Below are 27420 nucleotides of genomic sequence, written 5' to 3'. Positions count from 1 at the left end.
GCAGGTTACGATACACCGATTCTCCAATTGCAACCTTATTTGAAATAGGTATATGTAACAGCTGCTATGCTACATACCAGCATCGGTGGATCTACTCTGATCCTCTGTACCATCCCATCCCAGTGCATCTAGGAGCGTCTTTTCTTCCTCCTCGTTGATGAATTCTTCATAAATCTGAAGACCCGGGGAGCCCGCCCCCACTCCCTCACGTCCCAGACAACCCGAACCACAGGAAACCAAAACCCTTAGGGGCTGGGATGAGAAGGACTTCAAGGGACTTGGATAAGAATGATTACAAGGGACTTGGATGAGAAGGACCACAAGGGACTTGGATGAGAAGGACTACAAGGGACTTGGATGAGAAGGACTACAAGGGGCTTGGATGAGAAGGACTACAAGGGGCTTGGATGAGAAGGACTACAAGGGGCTTGGATGAGGAGGACTACAAGGGGCTTGAATGAGAAGGTCTGCAAGCGGCTTGGATGAGAAGGTCGACAAGGGGCTTGGATTAGAAGGACTACAAGGGGCTTGGATTAGAAGGACTACAAGGGGCTTGGATGAGAAGGACTACAAGGGGCTTGGATGAGGAGGACTACAAGGGGCTTGAATGAGAACGACTACAAGGTGCTTTGATGAGAAGGACTACAAGGTGCTTGGATGAGAAGGTTTGCAAGCAGCTTGGATGAGAAGGTCGACAAGGGGCTTGGATTAGAAGGACTACAAGGGGCTTGGATAAGAAGAACTACAAGGGGCTTGGATGAGAAAGACTACAAGGGGCTTGGATGAGGATTTTTCCATATGAAATCTATGACTGCAGACTGGGGAGCCGGGCTTAAACAGATTGAGATAGGTAAGTAGTAGGGAGGGGGGAGGCTATAAGAGCTTTTACGGTAAGTAGTAGCAGCATCTAAAACATTGCAACAGTGTTAATGATTGTTTGGTTTGATTTTATTTTCACGATATATATTAACAAAAAACATTATGAAATTGCCACGTTTACAGTACGTGTATCTTCAAATGTGTCATTAGCAAATTTGCACATTAGCAAATCTTCTCAATGACAGCACACCAATTTCCTCGATCATAGTACGAATCTTTAACTACTACATTGTCCAGACACCGACACAACTCTAGCAACTCGCCTTCCTTAAACACGTGATAAAAGCGATGGAACACTGTATCGGCACCGTTCGATTCTTTCTTTGACGCCCCCCTGAACTTCCAAGGCACGAACAAGTCCTGTTGCTTGAACTCACCCCTACTAACATTGACCTCTACGTGTCCGGCAACCCCCTGAGTAGCGTTTCCCTCCTTTACTCTATCTCCATCTTCTTTTACCCCTTTCAAATTAACCTGTTTTATAAAATCACGGTCATCGGTCTGATCACTTTGAGCCTGTGATGTTGAAAAGTCTTGTACAGCCGTGTTGTCGCTTCGCCCTTGCATCACCTCCCGCAAACTTGACTTTTTCACTTTTTCTAGCTCTTGCTCCAAAGCCCATACATAAACTAGTGCCAGACCTGCCGGCCGAATAATCCGCACTAGTTCTCTAAGAGCAGCAATACGTCGCTCGGTCGTGGACAGATGATGGATCACAGCGATGCAAAGACAAACATCAAAAGCATTGTTTCTAAAACAGAATGCAAAGATTGTGATGTTAATCTGGGTGAGGGGATTTTAGCGGTAGTGAAGATCATCATTATGATCATTGCGACACTGATGATGATAATGATGATGGTGATGATGAAGATGATAATATAATTATATTATGATGACAGGGATGATGGTGATAAATATGGTAAGAATGGCGATGCTGACCCTGGTGGGATGAAATAATGATGATAATGACAACGATGATAATGATGATGATGAAAATGATACTGATGATATGGGTGGTGGTAATGCGGATGATTGTGATGACATTCAACAATTTATTCACTCACTCGTTCATTCAGTGGTAATGATTTTCATTATATGAGGATTTTGTTAATGAAGAATTTTGTTAACAAACTAACCTGTAAGGCAATGACAAGATGTCACACACAATGACAGAGTGTCCGCGCTCATATGCTATTGTTGCCAAATTGAAGCTCCGATCTGATCCAGTTTTGAAAACCATCCCATTGATCCCTAGATACTTCCCATTACCACACCCGACATCTGCTACAAGACTCCCAGTGGGTAACTCCCTTAAGAATGCAGCAATCCTCGGCCAGGGTGAGTGTCGAGTGTCGCTGAAATGGTCTGCAATGTTCTCGTAAACTTCATGTACATGCCGTTTTTCAAGTGACTGTGCTTCACCTTGAGTGCTAGGTAAACTTGCAGCATTCTTGTCCTCTGCTTTCTTGTAGCCCTGTGAATTGCACTTGCTGCTGTATTTGCAAGTGCAGGGTACATGGAGGATCTTACGAAATGTCAGCGAAATGCGCCGTTCCCGCTCATACTGTGTTACTCCAGATGTTGAAACATTGCTTGCGTCAGCAGCAATTGATTCTTGGTCTTCATGAATGGAGGTGTCCAGTCCGGAACCAATGATGTCAAACTTCCTAGGGGTTATACTTATGAGAAAAGCAAAAAAATAAGTCATTTTGCACATTTACAGTATAACACTAACTGAACATCAGTACATGATTCACCGGCATTTTTGAAGTTTCATCAGCTAAATACCAAAGTATGGTATTGGGTGTGGAGTGTTAAAAAATACTTCCATTATAAAAAATGATACACATTTATATCATACAATTTTTTATCCCTTCTTTCTCTACACAAATTAATATATGGAGAAAGGTACAGTAAGCTATAGAAATGCAACACTTTTACATACAAGGCATTTTCAACACGAGGCCCAAAGGATGCTAGGTGTAATTAAAACGTGATCTTACCCATGCGTCCAAAGATATCTACTCTCACCACTCATAACCAACAAGCTTCGACGAGGGAGTAACACAGAGACATGGCGGCTATCTGGATGTCGGAAATCCATACTTATCTGGAAGGAATGGTATTTTACCCGAGTTTAATAAAACCTCAGCAATATTGATGGAAGCTGATAACATGGTTCAAGTCATAGGTAGATATCAAGAACTCAAAAGTAAAGGGAAAAAAGGAAGGTTCTAGGTTTTCTAAGCAATAGAGGCATGGATTGTTTTTCGGTCATTACTTAAGCATAGCTTTATAAATTTAGTGTTTATTGGTTGATAAATCATAAAGGCAATATGAGAGTGCTACCAACCACTGAAACTAAAAAAATAAAAATTTTAAAGAATTCAAAAATGACCCAAAAGAGTGGAGGGGGGCAGGTTTTTTTATTAAAAGTCATAGGACTGCTTATTTTTGTTGTATGAAAATAGAAACAATCAAATACAACACTTTTTAAAACTTCAATATTTCTAGTACATTTTATGTACACTTATTTTCATGTAATTTGTATAAATATCTTAATAAACCACTGTGTATGGGCAATTTGCTAAAAGCTGTGCATGTGCATACAATTTGCTAATAGCTGTGCATACCTTTGCTCCAAGGCTTAAAGAACAAATGCCATCTTCAAAAGCAGAGTGGGTGTCAACATGTGGGGGTATTCCCTGTCCAGGCAGATACTCATTCACTGTTAGCTGATCCGGAGTATTCTGTACAGCTCCCTGCGACACCATTCGAGTCAGAATGTCATTACAAACTGCTGGCATTCCTCCTGGGAGAGGTTTAGCTCGGTCAATATCATTGGTACCATACAGAAATTCATAGCCATAGTGTTTGACTCGCCTGTGGCGTAGCTCTTTTTGGGGAGCTGGCGAGGCAAAAGAACATTATATTTTTTAATAACATGACATTAGAATTTTATTTACTATACACTCCACATGCATTTAAAGGGGCGGGGAAATAGAATGGGGGAACCAAGGAGCGAGGATAATGGAGAGACTCCTTGGGTACAATATGTTCAACATCAAAGTAATAAGGGTTAAGGAATTTTTTGGGGGGGTCTAATAGATATATACAAGTATTACTTGATCTATCTGGTAATCTCTCCCCTTATATGCCCCTGGGGTCTACTGGGTATGTACTAGCATCATGGGATCTCTTGCCACCCCCTCACCCCACCTTTCATCACTTGGCGTCTAATAGTACACCTATTTCAAATAGGGTTGCACTCCATGTGCCCCATCCAGCGGTGGTTCATGGGTAGCGTGTAAATGGCTGACCCCTTGTATCTGAAAGCTATGTGAATATTCATAAGAATGTAAACAAGAATTCTACAGCTTTTGAAACCTGGATTTGTATTTTATTTACACTTATTTGATTATTTACTTGATACCCATGAAGCACAGCAGGTTACGATACACCGGTTCTCCAATTGCAACCTTATTTGAAATAGGTATATGTAACAGCTGCTATGCTACATACCAGCATCGGTGGATCTACTCTGATCCTCTGTACCATCCCATCCCAGTGCATCTAGGAGCGTCTTTTCTTCCTCCTCGTTGATGAATTCTTCATAAATCTGAAGACCAGGGGGGTGCTCTATTTTGGACAAAATGACGTCACTTGGAACTTTTACAAGATATGACAAGTAGAATACTGAACGAAGCCCGAATTCATCGAGCGCTTTTCCATTTAAATTCCTCATGGCGTTCAGAGCATTATTATGGCTCTTATATGAAACAAACGAGTATGACCTTTGAGGGAGCATTACAACTCTTTCGAGAGTTCCATAAAGCGAAAACACGCGAGTGATCGATTCACGGTCAACTCCACACATTAATCCACCATTTCCAACCAAGATATGCGGTGTGGGTTCTATAGAGACATCTGCTAACTCGCTATTGTGTTTGCTCAACGAATGCACCTTCCTAGCTTGTTTACGTAGCGCTTTTTTCTCAGATTTCGAGAGTTTCTCTCCTACTGACTTAGTAAGGTTTCTTGCCGCCATCTTGGATTTCAGTAATTGCCCAGTCTTTCCCGGTTTTTATGTGAACCGCTGGTACGATGTACCGCAGGTTTATTCAGCATTTGTCCGTCCCGGGCACAACAGCAAATGATCCGTCGAACGGAAAAGTTTTCGCAACATCTTGCGTCTAAGGTGAGACTTTTGACTTGCCTATTTGATCTTAATGATTGCTCATATTTATTTGCTTAGTGGCTTATTCTTAAAGACACGCAGAATAGATGGTTAGATATTCTAATGATGAAGTTTGTCCAATGTCCGGTAAAATGTAAACAATTTTAACATTGATACCTACGATTCGGAGTATTCTGGCAATTGCCCTCTTGCTTTTGTCAGCAGATTATGGCCTCTCTGATTAATCAAAATTTTACGCTGTTGTTGCATGATCGAAAGTCATTCAAGTGTTGACCAAGCAATGTCTGATTAATGTTAGCCAGAAGGTCAGGTTTAGCAAGTTGTAAAAGAGCAACCCGCCAATGCTAAAAAATCGTGGTCAACATGTAAGGTGATACTCGTTCACTGTTAGCTGATCTAGAGTATTCCTTACAGCTCCCTGAGACACCCTGCACATCAGTATGTTATTACAAATTGCCGGCATTCCTCATGGGAGATGTTAAGCTCTGTCAATTTTATTGGTACCATACAGAAATTCATAGCCATAGTGTTTGACTTGTCTGTGGCGTAGCTCTTTTTTGCAGCTGTTGAGGCAAACGTATGCTTTTAATTTTATAGCTTCAGTTAGTTGATCAACAAAGTATCAACCGTTAGAAATCAATAATATGTAAATCAATATCAATAAATAAAAATTGCTTAATTAGCATCAATCGGCATTGGCAATTGATTAGCATCAATCGGCACTGGCAAAAAATTGCTAATGATAGCAATTTGGGTGTTGTTGATACTAATTGTTACCTTTCAGAGATATCACATTGGGTGTGTTTGAATCATTATTTAATCTTAAGGGATAGTACTATCAGTATTTACCAACAAAGTAACCAGAAGTATTAAGCCCTCTGTTGACTTGGTTGGAGGGAACCTATTGGAGTAGAGGTACAGTAACTACCTTCGGCAAGGCTGTATCCCAAATTTCTTGGGACAGCCTAATAACATATGATTAAAAGTGACGATGACGGATCCAGACATCCTAGAAAATGAAAAAGGATGGAAAATACACAAAATGGACCATACAGATTCATCAAAATGGGGGGTAATCCAATCCCCTTGACCTGCCTTTAACGAGGTTGCCTGCCCCACCCCCCCTCCTCCCTCTCCTCTTTGGACCATCCCTTGGGTATGACTTTATGCAAATGACTTGTCATGTTCAGGTGAAATAAACAGGTGAGTGAGACTCGGTAATAGTAAGCAGATTAGTCAATATGGGTCACTTAGATGGTGGATTTTTTTATAGACTTTTGTGTCTTATTCAGTTCTACCAAAAGCAAAATACGCTATGCATGGACAATAAACACACTAGCAAAAGGGAAAACATCATGTATTCATTGTTATTTCTGCATCCAACATACATTTGAATCAAATTCAAGTAAATCTCTTTTGGTTGAAGTTGTCGAGAGTAATTAATAAAGGAGCTGAGGGCGAGGTTTCATGGTTCAACTAGAGAGTGGGGGTGCTATTGCAATTGCCGAATGCGAGATATCACTCAAAGGAAAGCCCGGTCGTGGTGGCAAGAAATTCGATACGATTCCTATGGAAAGAGAGTACCCTCGTTCCAGAGCCTCGAACGTCTCTCTATTTAGTGGCCAGCGAGCTCGCTGGGCCACTGTATCCTCCAAGATCTGTTAAGTGTTCACCCTGTCGTTGACCATCATCTAGGCTCGGACTTCAGACCGCCTTTCTATCGCCTTTCCATTGGCTGACTTGATAGAATACTGGAACTTTAAACTGTGGAGCATGGCAGATGCTGAAGTTGAGGATAGCTTTTGTGCCCTCTTAGCTCTGCCCTGTTAACAGCTGCGTGTGCGCGGATGTAGGGAGAGGAGACAAGCTTCTTGAACAATGCCTCCTTTCTGCCCGTATTCATGGAAGATGGTTTCACAACGCATGGATAAAAAGCAAAAATAAAATGATTAACAGAAATAACATTAAAACTTTTCTTTAGCAGTTCATTCATGGCCGTCATTCCCCACATCTTCGTGTAGATTTGATTTCGGCTCAGGTAGATGTCATGGGCTTCCATACGGATTGATGGTCACCAAGGAACGGTGATGCTAATCGCTAATGGATGGACGATTTTACCTCAGCTTTCCACATAAGCAATCATATCCGTGTCCATTGGGCCACAACCGCTTACTTGCTAAACATTTGAATAAAATTCTTCTTGTTTTTCTTTTTCGCCAAAAAAACCCTTTTAGTCTTCATAGGGACCGCCATGTTTAAAAAAAGAACGTAACGGAGGCTCTGATTTTACCTGATCTTTTTTTTCCTGCCACGACCTCTGTTGAAAAGCCATCGGCGTCACCGACCAAAACACCACGATACAGTTACAGCAGGAGTTTCAATCTTCGTGAAATAATGTGTCGGCTTCCTTGGGCCAGGGTATTCAGTGTAGATAAGCACCTAGATCCAATGGATGCTGAAGCTCGGTAGATGGTGTTTTGGTATCCATCCAATGTGCACCAAATGACCTCGGCCAAAACAGGCTTCTGCACCACTCTCATCATAGAGTCTAACAATGCTGGAGGAAAACTTCAGAGCTCAAAGGAGAAATATTGTTCAAGGTCTTTTGGGGATAAACTAGAATTGAGCGCTGAAGCGACAGCTGTAACATTTACGACGTCATTGTCAATGGGCACTGCCGATTGCGAGGTTGTGCTATCTGCTTACAAGATCTCTTCTCGGTCACTTTAGCGGTATCAACATTTCTAACTGCGCTGTCGGCTTAGACACCCGTGCAGGTGTTTTTCAGTGCAAAGTCTTGCAAAAAATGGCGACCTTTCCGCAAGAACTGCATCGTGATAGTTAAAAGGATAAGACCCTTCAGACCCAGTCTGATATCACCATGGTCCTGCATTTAAAATCACACTTAATAATTATAATTGAAAGCAGAAAGATAAGAATAAACTTGAGATCGACACCATTAAAATCAAACAAACTTAAACTAATGATTATAATTACATGTGCTTGGTTCTTCTAAATACCCGTGACGATCGCTAGAAACCTGTGGATTTTGCCCAAAACAGATAAGCTTTATCAGATAACGTTGATTTTTATCCAGATCGTGTAGAAATATATATTTCTTATCATTTATAGTATCATTTATAAATTTGATTTTTTCAAAGTACTGGTATATTTTTCGTGGTTTGGGATCCCTGTGGTTTTTCATACAAGCCTTGTATGGGGAAATTCGATGCGGTTTTTCGGGGTGTTTGCCTGCTACGATTTTTTAGACTTTTAGTATGTTATAAAGGGAGACTTAATTAATACAAAAACGTTGAAAAACCTGTGTTGCAATTAGTCCGATCTTAAATAGTAGATTGATCGAACTATAGGGAAAGGGCTTCCAGATGAAATGCTTTCATATGTCGCGCAAAATGGAAAGGGATTTCATTTGTAAGGCTTTCATATGTCTCCAAAGATCTCTGAGGGGGGAGGTTTTCTCAAATTCCTTCGATACCCGATGAAACCAAACGCGTTTGTACCAGGGGCATGGAGAAGAAGGGGTTCGGTGGAGGGGGACTACATACCAACCTTTCTTTCACTTAGGGCCTATGGTACTATCTTTTGAGTCCGTTGCTAGGGAAATTTGTTTGTTTTATAAAAGCTTTTGTTTTTTTGTCAAATCTCTTGGAACTTTCAACATAAGTGTTTTAGACATAAATGACACAAGTGATGACGTCATCCATGGTCACGTGACCTAGAACAGAAAAACGTGTCTGGGAGCTACAATCTCGCTCCCAGAGCCCAAAAAGGTACGTGGGCTCTGGGAGCGAGATTGGATAACCTACTGTTCAAATCTAACATCAATTTTTTTGCAGAAATATTTTACCATCACTATTTTATAAAACTTTACGCATCCCATTTGCAAAATTTAGATAACGCGAGCGAATTTTTATGTTCTTCGAAAACCACATATTTGGTAATAACTTTTTCATTTTTTCAAAAATCTAAAATCCCATGCGCTAAGTTGTTAGAAATGGTAATATCAATGGTTTGAGTGAGAAAAAAATCCACAATTGTTGTAAAATGTTCAAAATTAACGTGTTTTTTTTGCGCGGAAATGGCCGCCATCTTGTTTTTTCGCCATCTGTTTTTATTCTCTAAATCATAAAAAAAATGCATTTTCTTCTCCAAAATGTCGAAAGTTTATATTAATCTCTTATGAAAAAAAGAAAAAAAAGTTAGAATTGAAATTTCGAAAAAAAAAAAATACTCTACCAGGGATTGAATCTGGACCGCTTGATGATGAGTCAAAGGTGCTAACCACTGGGCCACGGAATCATGTTGGAAGACGCGCGGCGATTTTAGTCTATTTAAATCAAATGTAGCGCTTTTTCCTTTGGTAGCAATGGTGTTTCGTAGCAACGAGATAATACCTAAGGCCCTTAAAGTCCATATAACCTTTCAGAGTTGATAGATTTGGTCAATTCTTTATATTCTTATCTTCCAAATGGTTATAGTATGTATGGACACTATAAAATTCGCGTTCGTGCGAATAACTAAAATCTGTAATAATGAGGTATTTCGGTCAACCTTCGGAAAAAAGGCCGTGAACTGAAAGGCGCGGGTCCAGTCATTTGTGACGTAGATCGAGATATCAATGAAATTATATGAGAAAATATATGCGCACGCTTAACTTGTTCCCGTCTGCATCTCTTCTTAGCTATTGCCGAAGATCATTGTTTGATTACAAGTTTTACCGTCATCTGACCTGGTAGTCAAAATATTTTTTAACTTCAGGAAACAAATCTTCAAAATTTAGCATGTCGATTTAGTTTGGATGTTTTTGTAAGAATTTGTCTCCTGCACAAGAGACTATCTTCTGTTGAGCGCTTTAGAATATGTTTACATAGATTTAGCGCATTATAAGTCAACAAATTATTTTTCAATTATTATTATAGTCTATAATTTTTTTAAATTATTATTCAATTATTATTATAGTCTATATTTTTTTGATTGCGCAATCAAAAATGGCGACATTCTCACGAGCGCGCGCTGTTTTTGAAAACTACAACAAAACGATATTTTTTTCACATATAATTCTTAGCTTTAAATTATTCTTCGCCTCGTTGTGGGTAGCATTGCAAAAGAAACACTCTAACATTTTAACGGATTTAAGGAAAATACGTTTTAGATTTTCCAGCCAAAACTTGGAATTATTCACTCGATCCAATCTCCTTTCGCGCGGCCAGGAAAATTTTCAAAGCTTTCTAGAAAATTCAAATTTCAATCAAATTTAATTCCCTTTTCAGAATTTAAAGTTAATCTATGCTTTCGTTTGGTTAGATTGATATAAATGAAAGTTTTAAAGAACTTTAAGTCATTGCTCTCAGGCGCGCACCCTTCTTGGCTGCCAAAAAGTGGGTAATTTCTTTTCAAAAAGTAAGCTTTTCCCATATGATTCCTATGACTGCGCAACCCCCTCCCCCTTAGCAAATACTGGGTACGCGCATGACTCTCAAAGTGTAGTCAAGAGAATATGGTCATACGTACTCTTTCTACTCTTGCTGTTAACTCATACACCCTCGAGACCATGGCAACAGTTGCCTACACTATTTGAGCCCAATTATATAAAAAAAAATCCGACTATTTATAGATTCAAAAAACCTTGGTTATCCTAAATATCCAGTTTTTATAGTTAACAATTATCAAGAGACCATCGTGGTCTCTTGCTATTATCCTTTAGTATAAATGCACTCACACCCTATCACGAATCTCGCAATTTGAACGGCTCCCGTACTCACTATCTATTGAGGTATAGATAGTAGCGAAAAAGCCGGCCTTTTCGCGACAAAAGCGGTTATATATTACTGAGAATTATTAAAATCGTCATTTATTTGAAGTTAACATTGTTATGATAGAAAAAAAAATTCCTTTGTCCGCACTAACGAGGTGGGTGCCCGTAAAGCGAGGTTGACAGGGAATTATGGAAATTATGGAAACAAACGACAACCCATGGTCTTACCTGTATTTCAAATGCAAATTTGTGGCGCTTCGCACTGCGAACTGAATATGCCTACAGAAGCGAAAAAAATATCACAGAAAATTCTTCTTTTCAGGGGACCTACAAATTGTCATACTTCTCATATATTTCAATATTTCCATGTATTTTATTTTGACTATATTCACATTTTCTTATAGCATGAGCTATTCATATTTTCGAAGTTGCTATATTTTTTTATTCCCTGGGGCAGCTGTTTTCCCATAGATAAAGGAGTGCCGTATGTGATTTTCTTCGTCGTGCTATTGGTTAAAATGAACCATGTGACCAAATCAACCGCTCTATATTTCATCGCTTTGGCATCATATCGGCTCGTGATTGGCTCACTCTGTCACATGTTCAATATTTTGATGTGATATGCATGATATTGACCTGCCGTCAAGTGTTGAAAATCATGGCGGAGGAACAGTGCGCTGTCGTATTTCTTCCTTCGGTAAAAATTGAAAACACCACAGAAGAAGATGACCCTTTGAATGAAGACTCTGTAGAATCTCCAACTTGCTCTGACTCTTTTCTGGGACGGTTTGGAGATAGTTCGGAGGAGGAAATTCAGCGTCTTCTTGAGGAGAGAAGTACAAGAAATACAAAAAAAGCGAACAGGTTTGCTGTTAGAATTTTCCGCGAGTACCTGCGAGAGAAAGGTCATGATCCCTGCTTTGAAGACTATGATAAAACTTCTCTTAACAACATACTAAGGAAATTTTATGTCGAAGCTAGAAAAAGGGATGGAGATTTCTACAAAAAGTCAGCGCTTAGTGCGATCCGTTTCGCTCTCAATCGGCATTTACAGCTTGTGAGAAACATTGATATTATAAACGACCCCGAGTTCCGCGTTTCAAGCGAAGTCTTTCGAGCTCAGACCGTGGAATTGATGCGGTTAGGAAAAGGCATTGATCATATAGCCGATATTTCCGCCGAAGACTTAAAGAAACTTTATTTCAGCGACGTTTTTAATCAATTGACGCCTGAGGGATTGCAAAAGAAGTCGTTCTTCGACTTGATGTATTTATCGGGCTCGAAGCGAAGCCGCGGTAATTTGAGAGAACAAACACGAGATACTTTTGCAATTGGCTTCGACCAGGAAAGAAATATGAGATTCATCTATTCGAAAAAGGATTCAAATACTACCATCCCTTTGTGGAAAATTTACGAGAAGAAAGGTTAGCATTGTGTTTGTTTTGATTGTAATTTATTCTCACTTAGGGAAAACCCTCAACAACAGATCACATTTCATCCTGTCAAACAAAGTCTTGAAGGAATCTAGGCATACCGGTGAATAATAAGACACATTTTAAGCTATGTTTTAAATATCTGATTTGTCTCACTTGCAATTTATAAGTTTCCAACTAAATATTTGTTTCTAGAGATAATTTTGACGGATGATTTCGAGTGACGAATTGTGTAAAGTTTTTGTACTCGCGTAATACACCAACTCCGCTATCTTTATAATTCCTATCACTTTCCCAGGAAATCCAAGATGCCCTGTGGCTACATTTTCAAAGTATTTATCAAAACTAAATCCAATGAATGCTTCACTTTGGCAAAGGCCAAAAAAGAGCGCTTCTGAAGAGGACCAAGTCTGGTACGAGATCTCGCCAATGGGACACAATACCCTAGGAAAAATGATGGAATGCCTGTCAAAAGAAGCCAAACTCTCCAGAGTCTATTCGAACAACAGCTTAAAAGGCAACAATGCCGATATCTTAGATGACCCAACACTACAGAATTCAATGCTTCTAGTCTCAGGTCGCTTGGCAACAACAACAGTGCAGCCACAATTTCAGAAAATTGTTCCCAAAATTACTCCAAACATGCAAAAGAGTATCTCGGTCGTTCCAGTTGTACCACTACAAACAGGGGGTGTGCTTTCTGTTCAGAATAGTGTTACTATGAACACGTCACCTGTGTATAGTACAGGGCATGCCACACCTCTCAATACTCCTTTGTCAGCACATGTGAATGGGACAGCTGTTACACCAAACCATATACAAGTTGTTTCTCTGTCAACGCAATCTCAGTCAACCATGAGGCTTACTCCATTCACAACAACCATTTTTCCATCTCTGGTAAGATAGGCATTGTTAGAGATTTATTTAAGAAGGCTTGCTACAGTTGTTTCACATTGACTTGATTTGTAGTTCTTTTCATGAAAAATTTTCCAATAATTCCAAGCTTTCAGTACATTAAATGTAACATGCTAGCCTACAAACATATACATTGAGTGGCCATAATATGTTACCATAGTGACACAGGAGGTCTTTTAAACACACCCTATTCTCCACGTTTCAATCACTTTTAATAAAAAAATCCAAAATTGTCTTTAAACAATTTATATAAAGAACGAACCACATGTTAGGAACTAGTGACGTTAGCAAAACCAAGGCTTTTTTCTAAAGTATAGAATTTTTAATACTTCCAGCGTAACATGTGTCCTGGAATTTAACATTATGTTGTTATATTTGTTTCCATGGTAGAGTTGTATCTTTTGTATGAATGGATCTATTTTATTTAGAGTTCCCAAGCCCCCAGCCCAATGGCAAAAAGCCCTCTCACCACCCATGCCCTGGATACAGCGAGGGGAACACCTGCTAGACAGCTTCCGGTAAAGGTGTTCATCGAACAACCAAACAATACAGAGTCATGGACACTACTTGCATCAAGGTAATTTTATAGTCATACCAAGGTGGATTCAGGGGGGATATCTATTTTTCTTTTTGAGTATCAAACTCATATCCAGACCCCCATATCTTACTCCCATTTTGTTACATTTTAGATCCATCCCAAGGAACATATGTTCAGTAGGGGTTTTTCCAAGATCGTTAGATTAGTGCTTTGAAATTGGATCCCAAGTTCTAGACCAAGAATGTGCATTTCATAATGATTTATAAAGATAACATTTGTTCCATTGGTGTAATGCTTTGTATTATCCTTAGCTGTTTTTTTTTTCTATCCAAAGCTCCACAAATGGAGACGGCAGAGTCCCCAACTTGCTAAAACCAGATCAGTTCATTCCTGCACGGTACAAGATAAGATTTGAGACAGAGATCTACTTCAAGTCACTGGCAATAACAGAATACTTCTATCCACATGTTGAGGTGGGTGGGCATTTGTAAAGTTTTATAGTATTCCTATTGTAGGAAACCTTAATTTCAAGAAAATGTGCTGCTGGACCAGTGCCTCTGTTATAACAAAACATGTAGTGGTACCTCTAAAACAAGCACCCCCTTTTTTTTTAAATGGTGACTTCTGTAAGTAATGAAAGATATATTAGTTACCCAAACACTAGTATTTGTATATCTTATTTTAGCAGCCACCTCCAGTATTTAACTGTAGCCACCCTTTTTATGGCTGAACTTTATTGTTAAAATTTTAGATTTTAATTTTCAAGCATGCTATGGTAGAAAAAAATACCAGTTTCTATTGACTGTGACATATATTTGCTGAAATATTAGTCAACAATGTAACAATTATTGGAAAGATTTTTAATTTGTACTTAAATTTTATGTTTCAGATTGTATTCCTCATCAAGGACCCAGACCAGCATTATCATGTTCCTCTACTGCTCTCTCCATTTGGGTATTCAACTTACAGAGGAAGTTAGGCTGGACCTCTTATAAAATTTGTATTTTTGTGATAATAACACAGGCAGCGATTCCGGAGGTCTTGGGGTGGGCTGGGGGAACTTCACTGTCTTATATATGGAGAGAGGAACATTACTACTTAAATTTCAACCCAATGGTGGGAGTTATTGACCCCCCCCCCCTCCTACCCGATCGCTGACAGGTAGATTAGACCTTGTCCAGAATTCTAAACCCCACGTTCTAGAGGTACCGATTGAAGAGCACCAAGACTCGATCTCTACAGGGGTGGCTAGCAGTGTGCGTGGGTGTTCCCAAGCAGCTTGTCACAACTTCCAGTTGGGCTAATTTGAACACTGGGAGCAGCTGGACTCTTGCACACAAGGTTAAAATTCTAGGCAGTGTCATAGGTATTGAAAGGGGGCTTTAAATAAAACTGGTGTTCGCCCCTATGACTAAAAATGTTTACATATGAACGAACCCAGGAGCGGATCTAGGGGGGAGGGTTTAGGGGGTTTAAACCCCCCTTTGGGATGCCAGAGAGCCATATGCAACAAAAAAATTACCCCTCTCCCCCCTTTGTCGCTGAGCCAAACCCCCCTTTAGCGAAAAGCTGTTTGGGACCTCATCTGCAAAAACAGGTCATGTTGGTTAAATGTGCGTTGAATAAATGAATGTGTTGGTAGCCTCTAGGCTCTGTTTTCAGCCGTTGCCTAGGCCTCATCAGCAAACGCATTGTGGGCTCACAGACATGAGCTGGAAATCAAGTCTATGTAGACTCTCCTCCGCAGGCATCTTTTCTTATCTTTAAAAGTTCGGGACTCGTTAAAGACGAAAACATGAGAAGAGAGAGCTGGAGTAGAAGACTGACTACTAGGCAGAAAAAAGTTGTTCAACGCTTTGATCTTAACGTGTCGTTTCTCACTAAACTCTTAACTCCTCTGTATACATTGCCAGAGTAGAACACGAAATACTAGGCAGAAACAAGTGCATTGTTAGTTGTTTTGATCTTAACATGTCGTATCCCACTAAACACACGCCCAAATGACTCGAAGAACGGATCGCAGAAGGTTTTGATAAGCAGGCTGAAAATTTTCCCAAGAAATTGCAGTTGAATCACGTAGGCGCGTAAACATGGCATGATGCACCAGATGTAGTCAAAGCTCAGACAGGCAAAGTAGCAGCCGCACAGGATGGCCGTCGGTACACCAAATATGGCGGTCAGCAGGCGGTAACAGCAGTACTTGGTGTTGACGAAGGTGCTAAAGCTGGCGCGCCAAACGCCATCAATACTGTGGTTACCCTCCGGCTCTGCAAACACGTCCTGATAAAACACCTAGGGAAGATACGTTGGTATATTTGTTTTCGTGTTTAGGGCCGTAGCAGGGGTGGGGCACTACGGGCATGTACCCCCCCCCCCCCCCAAAAAAAAAAAAAGAAATATAAACTTTTAGAAAATGACAGTAGGGGCGTGACTGTGCCCCTAATATATATTTTTAATATTTCTGTATCGTCGTCCCCCCCCCCCTCCATATTTCGTGGCACTGGTGTTGTTTGTTAATTAAGTGTCCCACGCCCCACTACGGTCCTGTATGTAATTCGACGTTAAAAGGCGCGTAGCCTTCAGGCTTCCCCCTCCCCCCTATGTCCCACACAAACACGCTGGTTGGGGTGAGGGGACCGTCCCTTTATCACATTGACCCCTCAACCGGCCTGTACCGGCTTTGAGAAGTACACACAACCCAAAAAAATCTTAAATGCAAAATAAACATAAAGATATGCATCCAACCAAGGTGTTGGCAACTACTCCACTCCTTGGAGGCTTGTAAAACCACAAAGATGCCTTTACGGATTGCAAAGCATTCTGGGAGATCCAGGGAAAAATTCACGAGGGGAGGGCCAGTCAACACTCCTCTCCCCAATGTCAGATTGTCTTTTGACCCCAAAGCCAAACTAATCAATTCCAGGTCATACAGACCCAGAATAGCAGTGTACACAATTTTGGAATCAATTTTGTTTCAGAAAAGACAGCATTTAGGAGAGCTGTGGTGATTCATTAGAAAATTATTTTCTCATCCAGGCAAAGCCAAACAAGAAAAAATCATCATGAATCACCTTTGCTCGCAAATATCCATAAGCAAAGCACTCAATTGTGACCCAATAGACTTCATGATGTCCTGAGACACTCTCATAATATGCTCATAGCTGTATTTTTGATGAAAAATACAAGCAACCATCAACTTGTGCTCGCTTCAGCACAACGACGAGGGATTAAAAGTGGGGACCGCAAAGCACTGTTGGAAAGCTTGGATACCGCTGACTAGGTCCAGCTGTGTTTGACTTTGACGGGCTGTATAAAACTCAGAATAGGGGGGAGGTATCTGTTTTCTGTCTGTTTTTTTGTAAATTCAGCTCAAAAAAAGCCAGGAGTCAATGGGTTAAAAGTCTAAATACATACTGTAGTCACAGGCGGCCTGTTCAGAGCGCTTCGATAATAAAGTTTATATGGACATAAAAACGTATTAAAACTAAAAGAATTGCTAGTGGATTTTGGTGTATAATAAAGACTGAAGTCTTACAAGAAGTCTCTGTGTCGTTTCTTTCCCATTTGAGCCGTTTCGAGAGTTCAGAGGGGAGTCCGCCAATACCTCGAACCCCGGAGCGCTCTGAACTTGGGACGCCTGTGCTGTAGTCAGTAGAACCCGCTTTTTCACTATTAGCCTACCCTCCTGCGCAGGGCTTTCTGAGTCGCTCGTTTGTACACTTAGCCTACCTTCCTGCGCAGGGCTTCCTGAGTCGCTCGTTTGTACACTTAGCCTACCTTCCTGCGCAGGGCTATCTGAGTCGCTCGTTTATACACTTAGCCTACCCTCCTGCGCAGGGCTTTCTGAGTCGCTCGTTTGTACACTTAGTCTACCCTCCTGCGCAGGGCTTTCTGAGTCGCTCGTTTGTACGCTTAGCCTACCCTCCTGCGCAGGGCTATCTGAGTCGCTCGTTTGTACACTTCGCCTACCCTCCTTCGCAGGGCTTTCTGAGTCGCTCGTTTGTACGCTTAGCCTACCCTCCTGCGCAGGGCTATCTGAGTCGCTCGTTTGTACACTTCGCCTACCCTCCTGCGCAGGGCTATCTGAGTCGCTCGTTTGTACACTTAGTCTACCCTCCTGCGCAGGGCTATCTGAGTCGCTCGTTTGTACACTTCGCCTACCCTCCTACGCAGGGCTTTCTGAGTCGCTCGTTTGTACACTTAGCCTACCCTCCTGCGCAGGGCTTTCTGAGTCGCTCGTTTGTACACTTCGCCTACCCTCCTGCGCAGGGCTATCTGAGTCGCTCGTTTGTACGCTTAGCCTACCCTCCTGCGCAGGGCTTTCTGAGTCGCTCGTTTGTACACTTAGCCTACCCTCCTGCGCAGGGCTATCTGAGTCGCTCGTTTGTACACTTAGCCTACCTTCCTGCGCAGGGCTTCCTGAGTCGCTCGTTTGTACACTTAGCCTACCCTCCTGCGCAGGGCTATCTGAGTCGCTCGTTTATACACTTAGCCTACCCTCCTGCGCAGGGCTTTCTGAGTCGCTCGTTTGTACACTTAGTCTACCCTCCTGCGCAGGGCTTTCTGAGTCGCTCGTTTGTACGCTTAGCCTACCCTCCTGCGCAGGGCTATCTGAGTCGCTCGTTTGTACACTTCGCCTACCCTCCTGCGCAGGGCTTTCTGAGTCGCTCGTTTGTACGCTTAGCCTACCCTCCTGCGCAGGGCTATCTGAGTCGCTCGTTTGTACGCTTAGCCTACCCTCCTGCGCAGGGCTATCTGAGTCGCTCGTTTGTACACTTAGCCTACCCTCCTGCGCAGGGCTATCTGAGTCGCTCGTTTGTATACTTAGCCTACCCTCCTGCGCAGGGCTATCTGAGTCGCTCGTTTATACACTTAGCCTACCCTCCTGCGCAGGGCTTTCTGAGTCGCTCGTTTGTACACTTAGTCTACCCTCCTGCGCAGGGCTTTCTGAGTCGCTCGTTTGTACGCTTAGCCTACCCTCCTGCGCAGGGCTATCTGAGTCGCTCGTTTGTACACTTCGCCTACCCTCCTGCGCAGGGCTTTCTGAGTCGCTCGTTTGTACGCTTAGCCTACCCTCCTGCGCAGGGCTATCTGAGTCGCTCGTTTGTACACTTAGTCTACCCTCCTGCGCAGGGCTTTCTGAGTCGCTCGTTTGTACGCTAAGCCTACCCTCCTGCGCAGGGCTATCTGAGTCGCTCGTTTGTACACTTCGCCTACCCTCCTGCGCAGGGCTTTCTGAGTCGCTCGTTTGTACGCTTAGCCTACCCTCCTGCGCAGGGCTATCTGAGTCGCTCGTTTGTACGCTTAGCCTACCCTCCTGCGCAGGGCTATCTGAGACGCTCGTTTGTACACTTAACCTACCCTCCTGCGCAGGGCTATCTGAGTCGCTCGTTTGTATACTTAGCCTACCCTCCTGCGCAGGGCTTTCTGAATCGCTCGTTTGTACACTTCGCCTACCCTCCTGCGCAGGGCTTTCTGAGTCGCTCGTTTGTACACTTAGCCTACCTTCCTGCGCAGGGCTATCTGAGTCGCTCGTTTGTACACTTACCCTACCCTCCTGCGCAGGGCTTTCTGAGTCGCTCGTTTGTACACTTAGCCTACCCTCCTGCGCAGGGCTATCTGAGTCGCTCGTTTGTATACTTAGCCTACCCTCCTGCGCAGGGCTTTCTGAATCGCTCGTTTGTACACTTCGCCTACCCTCCTGCGCAGGGCTTTCTGAGTCGCTCGTTTGTACACTTAGCCTACCTTCCTGCGCAGGGCTATCTGAGTCGCTCGTTTGTACACTTACCCTACCCTCCTGCGCAGGGCTTTCTGAGTCGCTCGTTTGTACACTTAGCCTACCCTCCTGCGCAGGGCTTTCTGAGTCGCTCGTTTGTACACTTAGCCTACCCTCCTGCGCAGAGCTTTCTGAGTCGCTCGTTTGTACGCTTAGCCTACCCTTCTGCGCAGAGCTTTCTGAGTCGCTCGTTTGTACACTTAGCCTACCCTCCTGCGCAGGGCTTTCTGAGTCGCTCGTTTGTACACTTAGCCTACCCTCCTGCGCAGGGCTTTCTGAGTCGCTCGTTTGTACACTTAGCCTACCCTCCTGCGCAGGGCTTTCTGAGTCGCTCGTTTGTACACTTAGCCTACCCTCCTGCGCAGGGCTTTCTGAGTCGCTCGTTTGTACACTTAGCCTACCTTCCTGCGCAGGGCTTTCTGAGTCGCTCGAATGTACATTTAGCCTACCTTCCTGCGCAGGGCTTTCTGAGTCGCTCGTTTGTACGCTTAGCCTACCCTCCTGCGCAGGGCTATCTGAGTAGCTCGAATGTACATTTAGCCTACCTTCCTGCGCAGGGCTTTCTGAGTCGCTCGTTTGTACACTTAGTCTACCCTCCTGCGCAGGGCTTTCTGAGTCGCTCGTTTGTACACTTAGCCTTCCCTCCTGCGCAGGGCTTTCTGAGTCGCTCGTTTGTACACTTAGCCTACCCTCCTGCGCAGGGCTTTCTGAGTCGCTCGTTTGTACACTTAGCCTACCCTCCTGCGCAGGGCTTTCTGAGTCGCTCGTTTGTACACTTAGCCTACCTTCCTGCGCAGGGCTTTCTGAGTCGCTCGTTTGTACACTTAGCCTACCTTCCTGCGCAGGGCTTTCTGAGTCGCTCGAATGTACATTTAGCCTACCTTCCTGCGCAGGGCTTTCTGAGTCGCTCGTTTGTACACTTAGCCTTCCCTCCTGCGCAGGGCTTTCTGAGTCGCTCGTTTGTACACTTAGCCTACCCTCCTGCGCAGAGCTTTCTGAGTCGCTCGTTTGTACACTTAGCCTACCTTCCTGCGCAGGGCTTTTTGAGTCGCTCGAATGTACATTTAGCCTACTCTCCTGCGCAGGGCTTTCTGAGTCGCTCGTTTGTACACTTAGTCTACCCTCCTGCGCAGGGCTTTCTGAGTCGCTCGTTTGTACGCTTAGCCTACCCTCCTGCGCAGGGCTATCTGAGTCGCTCGTTTGTACACTTAGTCTACCCTCCTGCGCAGGGCTTTCTGAGTCGCTCGTTTGTACGCTTAGCCTACCCTCCTGCGCAGGGCTATCTGAGTCGCTCGTTTGTACACTTCGCCTACCCTCCTGCGCAGGGCTTTCTGAGTCGCTCGTTTGTACGCTTAGCCTACCCTCCTGCGCAGGGCTATCTGAGTCGCTCGTTTGTACACTTAGTCTACCCTCCTGCGCAGGGCTTTCTGAGTTGCTCGTTTGTACGCTTAGACTACCCTCCTGCGCAGGGCTATCTGAGTCGCTCGTTTGTACACTTCGCCTACCCTCCTGCGCAGGGCTTTCTGAGTCGCTCGTTTGTACACTTAGCCTACCCTCCTGCGCAGGGCTATCTGAGTCGCTCGTTTGTATACTTAGCCTACCCTCCTGCGCAGGGCTTTCTGAGTCGCTCGTTTGTACACTTAGCCTACCCTCCTGCGCAGGGCTTTCTGAGTCGCTCGTTTGTACACTTAGCCTACCCTCCTGCGCAGAGCTTTCTGAGTCGCTCGTTTGTACGCTTAGCCTACCCTTCTGCGCAGAGCTTTCTGAGTCGCTCGTTTGTACACTTAGCCTTCCCTCCTGCGCAGGGCTTTCTGAGTCGCTCGTTTGTACACTTAGCCTACCCTCCTGCGCAGGGCTTTCTGAGTCGCTCGTTTGTACACTTAGCCTACCTTCCTGCGCAGGGCTTTCTGAGTCGCTCGTTTGTACGCTTAGCCTACCCTCCTGCGCAGGGCTATCTGAGTCGCTCGAATGTACACTTCGCCTACCCTCCTGCGCAGGGCTTTCTGAGTCGCTCGTTTGTATACTTTGCCTACCCTCCTGCGCAGGGCTTTCTGAGTCGCTCGTTTGTACACTTTCCCTGCTAGCAGAGGCCTCTTTTCTCTGTATTTCGCTGGGCTGGAGTTCGCGAGGAAAAGATACCTCTGCCATGGGTCGCAAGTTCGTTTGATCAAACCGCCGTCCACGATCGTGGACGAGATCCAGAGCGCATGCTCCGTTCATTAATTACTGGCCACTATTTGAGCCCACAATGACTAGCGCATGCATGAAACGTATATCCGCTGCGGGATAATAAGCCCTCATTCGAAACGGCGTCCTTTGTAGAAATATCACGCGACGAATTATAAAAGAAGCCATTCAATGCCTTATCTTTATTCAGAATTTTCTCTCTTTTGACTAACGAGTCAATCTTCCGTTTACAGGTTTTGCATATTCTTCTGGGAATAGCTGATCTAAGTTTACCAAAAAGTTTTGTAACATTTTCTTCGAATCCAACTGTGCGATATTTACATTGAAGAAACTCGCCTGCCCAGATGTCTTGAAATTAATCCCACAAACAAGACAAAACTTGTCTTTGCTGCGTTTGTTGTCCAATCTTTTTAGTGACGTTTTAGGTGATTGAAATTGAACAGTTTTTTTCTTTTTTCGAAGAGGAGGACTAACCGGAGTTTGATTCATGATTTCCGACTAAACCCATGCAAAGCATATTGACAGCTTTCGCGCGATGGTACGGGTTTTGGCACGTCGGTCGCTTATTAACGCTCACGCATGCGCAACAGAAACAGTTTCGACCCATGGCAGAGGTATCTTTTCCTCGCGAACTCCAGCCCAGCGAAATACAGAGAAAAGAGGCCTCTGCTAGCAGGGAATTGTACACTTAGCCGCGAAGTATATTCTCAAACTGCACCCTCCCATTTTGTCTCGAGTCGTCAAAATTTTTTTTGGATGTTTTTTTATTACCCTAAAAAAAAACTCAATAGGATATTACAGTTGCTTGTGTGAGGCCACAAAAGCTAGCAGGCATTCAGTTTGGTACGACTTTTATTATTTTTGTATTTTGCAAAAGTGCTCGGACGAACACTAAAAATGACCATGAACCTGCTTTGGCGCGTTTCACCCAGTGAACTCGACTGACTAATATAAACAGAAGAGTAGCATGTATTCCAGCACGGGTTTTGAAGAAGTTTGTCAATCAATGTTCAATTGCTGTACTGGAACGTTTTCAAATCACGTCGCCTATATTGCCATTTAATTTTTATTGCACAAAACTGAGACATTTAACACCTAAAAATATCCAATAAGCTAGCTGGGTGCATATGTATTTTTTGTCTCAAAGAGGGGGAGGAGTAGTCTCCCGCGCACCCGTCCTTTGTGTCGGTCACGCAACGCTTCCCTGCTCAAAGTGCGGCTGCGCGGGAGATTAGGGGAGGGACTTGAAGCAGAGTGGGGCTGCTTTTACTGAGAGATTTTCTAATATTTTGACACGTAGCATTTGGCCTTTCAAACTCCCGAACTGTTCGGTTTGGTTTTACGGGATGATCAACACATAAAAATCAGAATTTGATGTCGTTTGAGGCCATTTAGAATGAAGGGTAGGACAAAGGCTTTCTCGAAGGGGGGTGGGTTCGATCCCTGCATGGGCCTCGGAAACGCAATACCCTCAGAGAAAATCGCTACTTCTCGATGACATGACTTATAACATACGCAGAAGTCATTGGAATGCAATGCATTCAACACAGGGCCATGCGAATCCCGCAACAAGCTCACAACATACATAACCATAATCTTCGAAACCGAAATTGATGTGTATGCCCTGAAATTATCTATCAAAGTGAAACACAGGGAAGTGAATGTTTCATCGATAATTTGTCTACCTCGTGCTTTTCTGGTAATAACATGCTTCACAATGATAAGCAAGAAATTTGAACAACTTCCGGATCTTCGGATAAAAATGATACTTGACATTTCTCCCCCTCACAACAATTACAAACTATGGAGAAATATAGCGATCAGACACATGAACGGACTGAAGTAGTTGTAGGCGTATAGAATGGTTAAGAAAAATAGTGAATATATGAATATTTAGTCGATGATAGTGATAGATAATTAAATATTCATATATTCACTATTTTTCTTCACCATTCGATACGCCTACAATTACTTCAGTCCGTTCATGTTCTCTGACATATATTTATCAGAACCAACAGTGAATACATAGAGACACAAGTCGAAATGAGGAAATAAACTCAAAAAGATGATTTTACCTTTCCTTTTTAGCAACTGTGCAAAGGATTCAAGCTATTAAAAAAAAAATAAATAAATGCCTTACCGGGGCCCCTTACATACCTTCACATGGTCGTTGATATTCGAGGGATCTCGATCTTCCATGTTGAAGTGGTGTCCTCGGTGTGCCCGAGGAATGGCTTGGGACCTCGGGACAGATACATGTACCTCATCCCCATTTACGTTGTACCCCGTGTTATCTTCTCCGGACTCTATCGAGACTTTCTCTTCAGAAGTCATCATTGCCTCTATGTTTTATATGCTGTAAGAAAGCTGGAGTGAATGTGTGGCTTGGGGTAAGGCTGCTGTTGTAATCTTATCGCTTTCGTTTACTGCATAGCATAACTTATCTTGAAAGTTCAAAGGTCAAGCGAGCAAAGTGGATGAGCATCGACGCGCTACGCCTAAGTGTCAGATGATCACAAATCCACAGCAGAGGGGTCATCTGAGCTATATGTTCAAGCCCCAAGGTTTTCGCCTGAGGGGCGGACCATCATAAGAGTGAAAGGGGGTTGGTAATGAACAAAAAAAAAAAAAAACACGAACAGGACGAAAAGGGAAAAAATGCATGCAGCCCAAACCAGATAAAAAAAATGCACAAAAAGATAAACAAAATTCATGTACGTCTTGGAGACAAAAAAATACCCCGCACGACGACTGAAACCTCCCCCCCTCCCCTTCTAATGGGGGAGACTTCCAACTATCAATAAACAATAGCCTGAATATCAACCCCTTTTTCGTTGTAAATGAATTATATGCCTTCCATGTACAGATTTATCATCTTATATGCCAAATCATGTAATAATACGGTTCCCGGCTGTGCTCTGTCACGCAACCCTTTATTAATGTTGCGTGACTTGAATGAGCAGCTATGCTTCCACATGCAGTTCTATGCTGTCCAAATCTGCACAAGAATGTGTCAGCGATTTTAGGGTGTAAATGGTCCCTAAAACTTGACAAAATGTCGGAAATTCTTTTATTTATTGATATTCATCCTTGGAACCTGTCCTACAAAATTGCTCGAAAAAATCTCTGTGGAAAGCCTTATAGATCATTTGAATATGTGAAACTAGATAATGAGTAAAGGATAATAATCTCCCATATAATGTCCCTGGATTATCACGGATTTTATTCCAGACAATCTAATTTTACGACCAACATAACAACTCTCCCTACATTCACTGTAAACAGAGGCAAATTTGAAATCTGCGCATGCGCTTTGTTCTGGAGCCGAGCGTCCTTAGTGCCGCGAAACTCGCCAACGGTCTTCATACGGGAATGTCCGCTTTGGACAGAAGTTTTGGCGAATTCTTTGTAGGAAATTAAATAGTTTTTGAATTGGACCTGTAAGAGATGACTGAACGAAAGTTTACGACGCTTAGAAAGCGTTTAGATCAGCTAGGATATCGGCAAGCGCTTGGAATTGAATCGGTTCCATTAGTCGAGAAGTTGTTCAGTGATCTTGTACACACAACAGAAAGCTTGAAAAATCTCAAACTGCAGCACAGCAAGCATGAAAAGACGAAGACACTGTACGAGGATAATGTGGAGCCCTACAGGAGCGATAATGCTAAGTTGGTGAAAGAGAACAACGAGCTTCATTTACAGCTCATAAAATTGCGCGAGGATACAGATCAATCTATTCGCGAGCTGAAAGGCACCGTTCGTAAACTAGAACACGAGAATGCGGACCTCAAGTTTCTCAATACTCAATACGTACACAAAGTAAAAGCCTTAGAGAAGGATGCCAAGGTTAAGACTGAAAGGATACATGAGCTACAGGAGAAAAATCTGCATGCTATTGTGGAAACGCCGGGTGGAAGGCGAAAACAAGTACCTTTCAGACGTCAAAGAATGGACATCGAAAGTACGGTATCCCCGGCGAAGAATTACTCGGGGTCTTTGCAAGACGTACAGGATCCTTATGTCGCCGATTTATTAAGTGTGGCAGATAATAGAATTGAGGAGCTAGAGGCAAAAGTATTGAGATTACAAGACGAGAAGGACGCCGGTGAGAGAAGGAATAAAACATTGCGGAAACAGGTTTGTAATAAGGCGCCAAAAACTTCGTGTTGTGACCACTTCCGGATATCCCATCCGGAATCGGAAAATCTTATCAAACAAACATGTAATCCTTATCTGCAATATTACTACTAGTTCCTTGCCGTTATGTCGTATCTTTGAAAACATCGGAAATATAATTGTTGCTATCAGATTTGATTAAAATCTGGTATACTAAACCAATAACATTTGTTCTAATTTTGTACAGCAAATTTTAGTGTAATAATATTTAAAAAAATTCGCATCAGATGCGTTTGTGATACCTTTCTTTCATTATTCCATCTCGAATTGTGTTTTCTAAACGACCAACTAAACGGATAAAGATTCTTAAGAGCTGAACATGAAATGGATTATCTTTTTTAATGCAAATGATAATGTTGTTGCACCGTTAGAAAATGTAAACATCGATTGATTTTCGATTGTCTACTCCAAAATTCTCTTTACCCACTTTCGAGCATTGAATTATTTAGCATGAAATTTTCTATGTACTTTTTCCATTTTAAGATATTTAATTTGTGTGTGGTCCTTTGAGCTTAAACAAAAGATTAAATTTTAACAGTATGAAAAATATTGTGCATAGGTCAATTATATCAGTGGCATGAATGAAGTTTCCTGACAAAACTAAATTAAAGATCTGCTTCTAAGGGTCATGTATTTACCCTTGTAATTCACATTTTTAATTATTGCAGTTTGCTTACGCAGCCATTTATTTGTTTTCTCTAATTTTAGTTAATTCTTAATATCCTAACATAATTTGAGTAATGCTGCCACGATTTGACACATAGTATGTTATAGAAGCTCTACAATGTTATACAGCTTTGTTCATGCTACCCTAATTTATACTATTTCCTGCTCCATCCATAATAGTCAGTAGTGCTTATTCTACTGTTGTAGAGAACTTGATACCCAATGCATTTAAGCTTCTGAGTGGTGGAGTATTTGTCTTTCTGAGACCTGCCATATTTGTTTATGCTATCATAATGAGAAAATTGAATAAAACAACTATTGAATGATATCTATGGGGATTCATGGAACAGGTTCTAAAATCCCTTACCCTATACTATGTAGAGTGGAACCCATTTACTTGAGAGCCTTAGCTTACTGTGGGTTATGCACTAGTCAATTTAAACCCCAGCCGGGACATAGCGGGGAATGTAACATTTTTGCGGTGTTACATTTGTAATTTTCTCCCGGCCACCCCTGGGGGAAATAGGGCTGTTGCAGACCTATTGCCCTGGCTTATGGTACAATATTTTCTAGTTTTCCTACCACAACGACTTCTGCTAGTACAACTCAAATCATAATTGTTGTAACTATACCCTAAACGCTTCAAGACTCAATGGTAAAGACATCCCACAACCTATAAAATAAGAATGGCAAAATAATCAATACATGAATCGTCAAAAGTTTTGCATTAGCCAGGCCAAAAATCCCTGCTTATTTGTCAACAAAGTTACTGTCGCCGCCCCTGGGGAGAAATGTAGCTGTACAAAAGAATACTTTCATGGCCATGTCTCCGTTACTCCCCCACTATGTCCCGGGTGTCGGGGGGCCGGGGTTTCA

General features: G+C 42.6%; 4 protein-coding genes across 6 annotated transcripts in view; 2 read left to right on the top strand and 2 right to left on the bottom strand.

Moving 5' to 3' along the window:
* Positions 1-926: 926 nt before the first annotated feature.
* On the bottom strand, positions 927-5046 carry LOC5504540 (alkylated DNA repair protein alkB homolog 8). Its single transcript, XM_032372847.2, has 5 exons — positions 4402-5046; positions 3513-3787; positions 2883-2989; positions 2016-2558; positions 927-1630 (listed from the first exon to the last, which is right to left on the bottom strand). The coding sequence occupies exons 1-5, from the start codon at positions 4925-4927 to the stop codon at positions 1042-1044; spliced, it is 2040 nt and encodes a 679-aa protein (XP_032228738.1). The 5' UTR covers positions 4928-5046; the 3' UTR covers positions 927-1041.
* A 5274-nt stretch (positions 5047-10320) lies between these two features.
* Positions 10321-15380, top strand: LOC5504541. Its single transcript, XM_032372848.2, has 5 exons — positions 10321-12277; positions 12585-13183; positions 13630-13778; positions 14074-14212; positions 14629-15380. The coding sequence occupies exons 1-5, from the start codon at positions 11479-11481 to the stop codon at positions 14716-14718; spliced, it is 1776 nt and encodes a 591-aa protein (XP_032228739.1). The 5' UTR covers positions 10321-11478; the 3' UTR covers positions 14719-15380.
* Positions 14457-24146, bottom strand: LOC5504524 (caveolin-3). Its single transcript, XM_001625389.3, has 2 exons — positions 23860-24146; positions 14457-16031 (listed from the first exon to the last, which is right to left on the bottom strand). Exons 1-2 carry the CDS (start codon positions 24037-24039, stop codon positions 15669-15671), a joined length of 543 nt encoding a protein of 180 aa, XP_001625439.2. The 5' UTR covers positions 24040-24146; the 3' UTR covers positions 14457-15668.
* Positions 24147-25021: 875 nt separating this feature from the next.
* LOC116612227 (centrosomal protein of 135 kDa-like) overlaps positions 25022-27420 on the top strand; it is a 41720-nt gene continuing 39321 nt past the window's right edge. For all 3 annotated transcript variants that reach the window (XM_048733165.1, XM_048733164.1, XM_048733166.1), the window contains exon 1: positions 25022-25839. In XM_048733165.1, coding sequence (XP_048589122.1) covers positions 25150-25839 — 690 coding nt within the window. In that variant the 5' untranslated portion in view covers positions 25022-25149. The remainder of the gene's footprint in view (positions 25840-27420) is intronic.

The sequence above is a fragment of the Nematostella vectensis genome, chromosome 10 (genome assembly GCF_932526225.1).
Source record: "Nematostella vectensis chromosome 10, jaNemVect1.1, whole genome shotgun sequence".
NCBI classification, from domain to species: Eukaryota; Metazoa; Cnidaria; class Anthozoa; order Actiniaria; family Edwardsiidae; genus Nematostella; species Nematostella vectensis.
The sequence above is the reverse complement of the archived record's forward strand: the minus strand, read 5'-3'. Positions and strand labels throughout refer to the sequence as shown.

Bases quoted from the DNA above. Each gene is read 5' to 3' on its own strand.
- LOC5504540 (XM_032372847.2), bottom strand. From the start codon at position 4,927: ATGGCGGCAAGAAACCTTACTAAGTCAGTAGGAGAGAAACTCTCGAAA. The intron at 3,788-4,401 runs GTATGTAGCATA...TTGCCTCGCCAG, and splicing joins GAGTAGATCCACCGATGCTG to CTCCCCAAAAAGAGCTACGC. The intron at 1,631-2,015 runs GTTAGTTTGTTA...ATTCTGTTTTAG, and splicing joins ATCTTGTCATTGCCTTACAG to AAACAATGCTTTTGATGTTT.
- LOC5504541 (XM_032372848.2), top strand. From the start codon at position 11,479: ATGATATTGACCTGCCGTCAAGTGTTGAAAATCATGGCGGAGGAACAG. The intron at 13,184-13,629 runs GTAAGATAGGCA...TATTTTATTTAG, and splicing joins CAACCATTTTTCCATCTCTG to AGTTCCCAAGCCCCCAGCCC. The intron at 14,213-14,628 runs GTGGGTGGGCAT...TTTATGTTTCAG, and splicing joins ACTTCTATCCACATGTTGAG to ATTGTATTCCTCATCAAGGA.
- LOC5504524 (XM_001625389.3), bottom strand. From the start codon at position 24,039: ATGATGACTTCTGAAGAGAAAGTCTCGATAGAGTCCGGAGAAGATAAC. The intron at 16,032-23,859 runs GTATGTAAGGGG...TATCTTCCCTAG, and splicing joins ATATCAACGACCATGTGAAG to GTGTTTTATCAGGACGTGTT.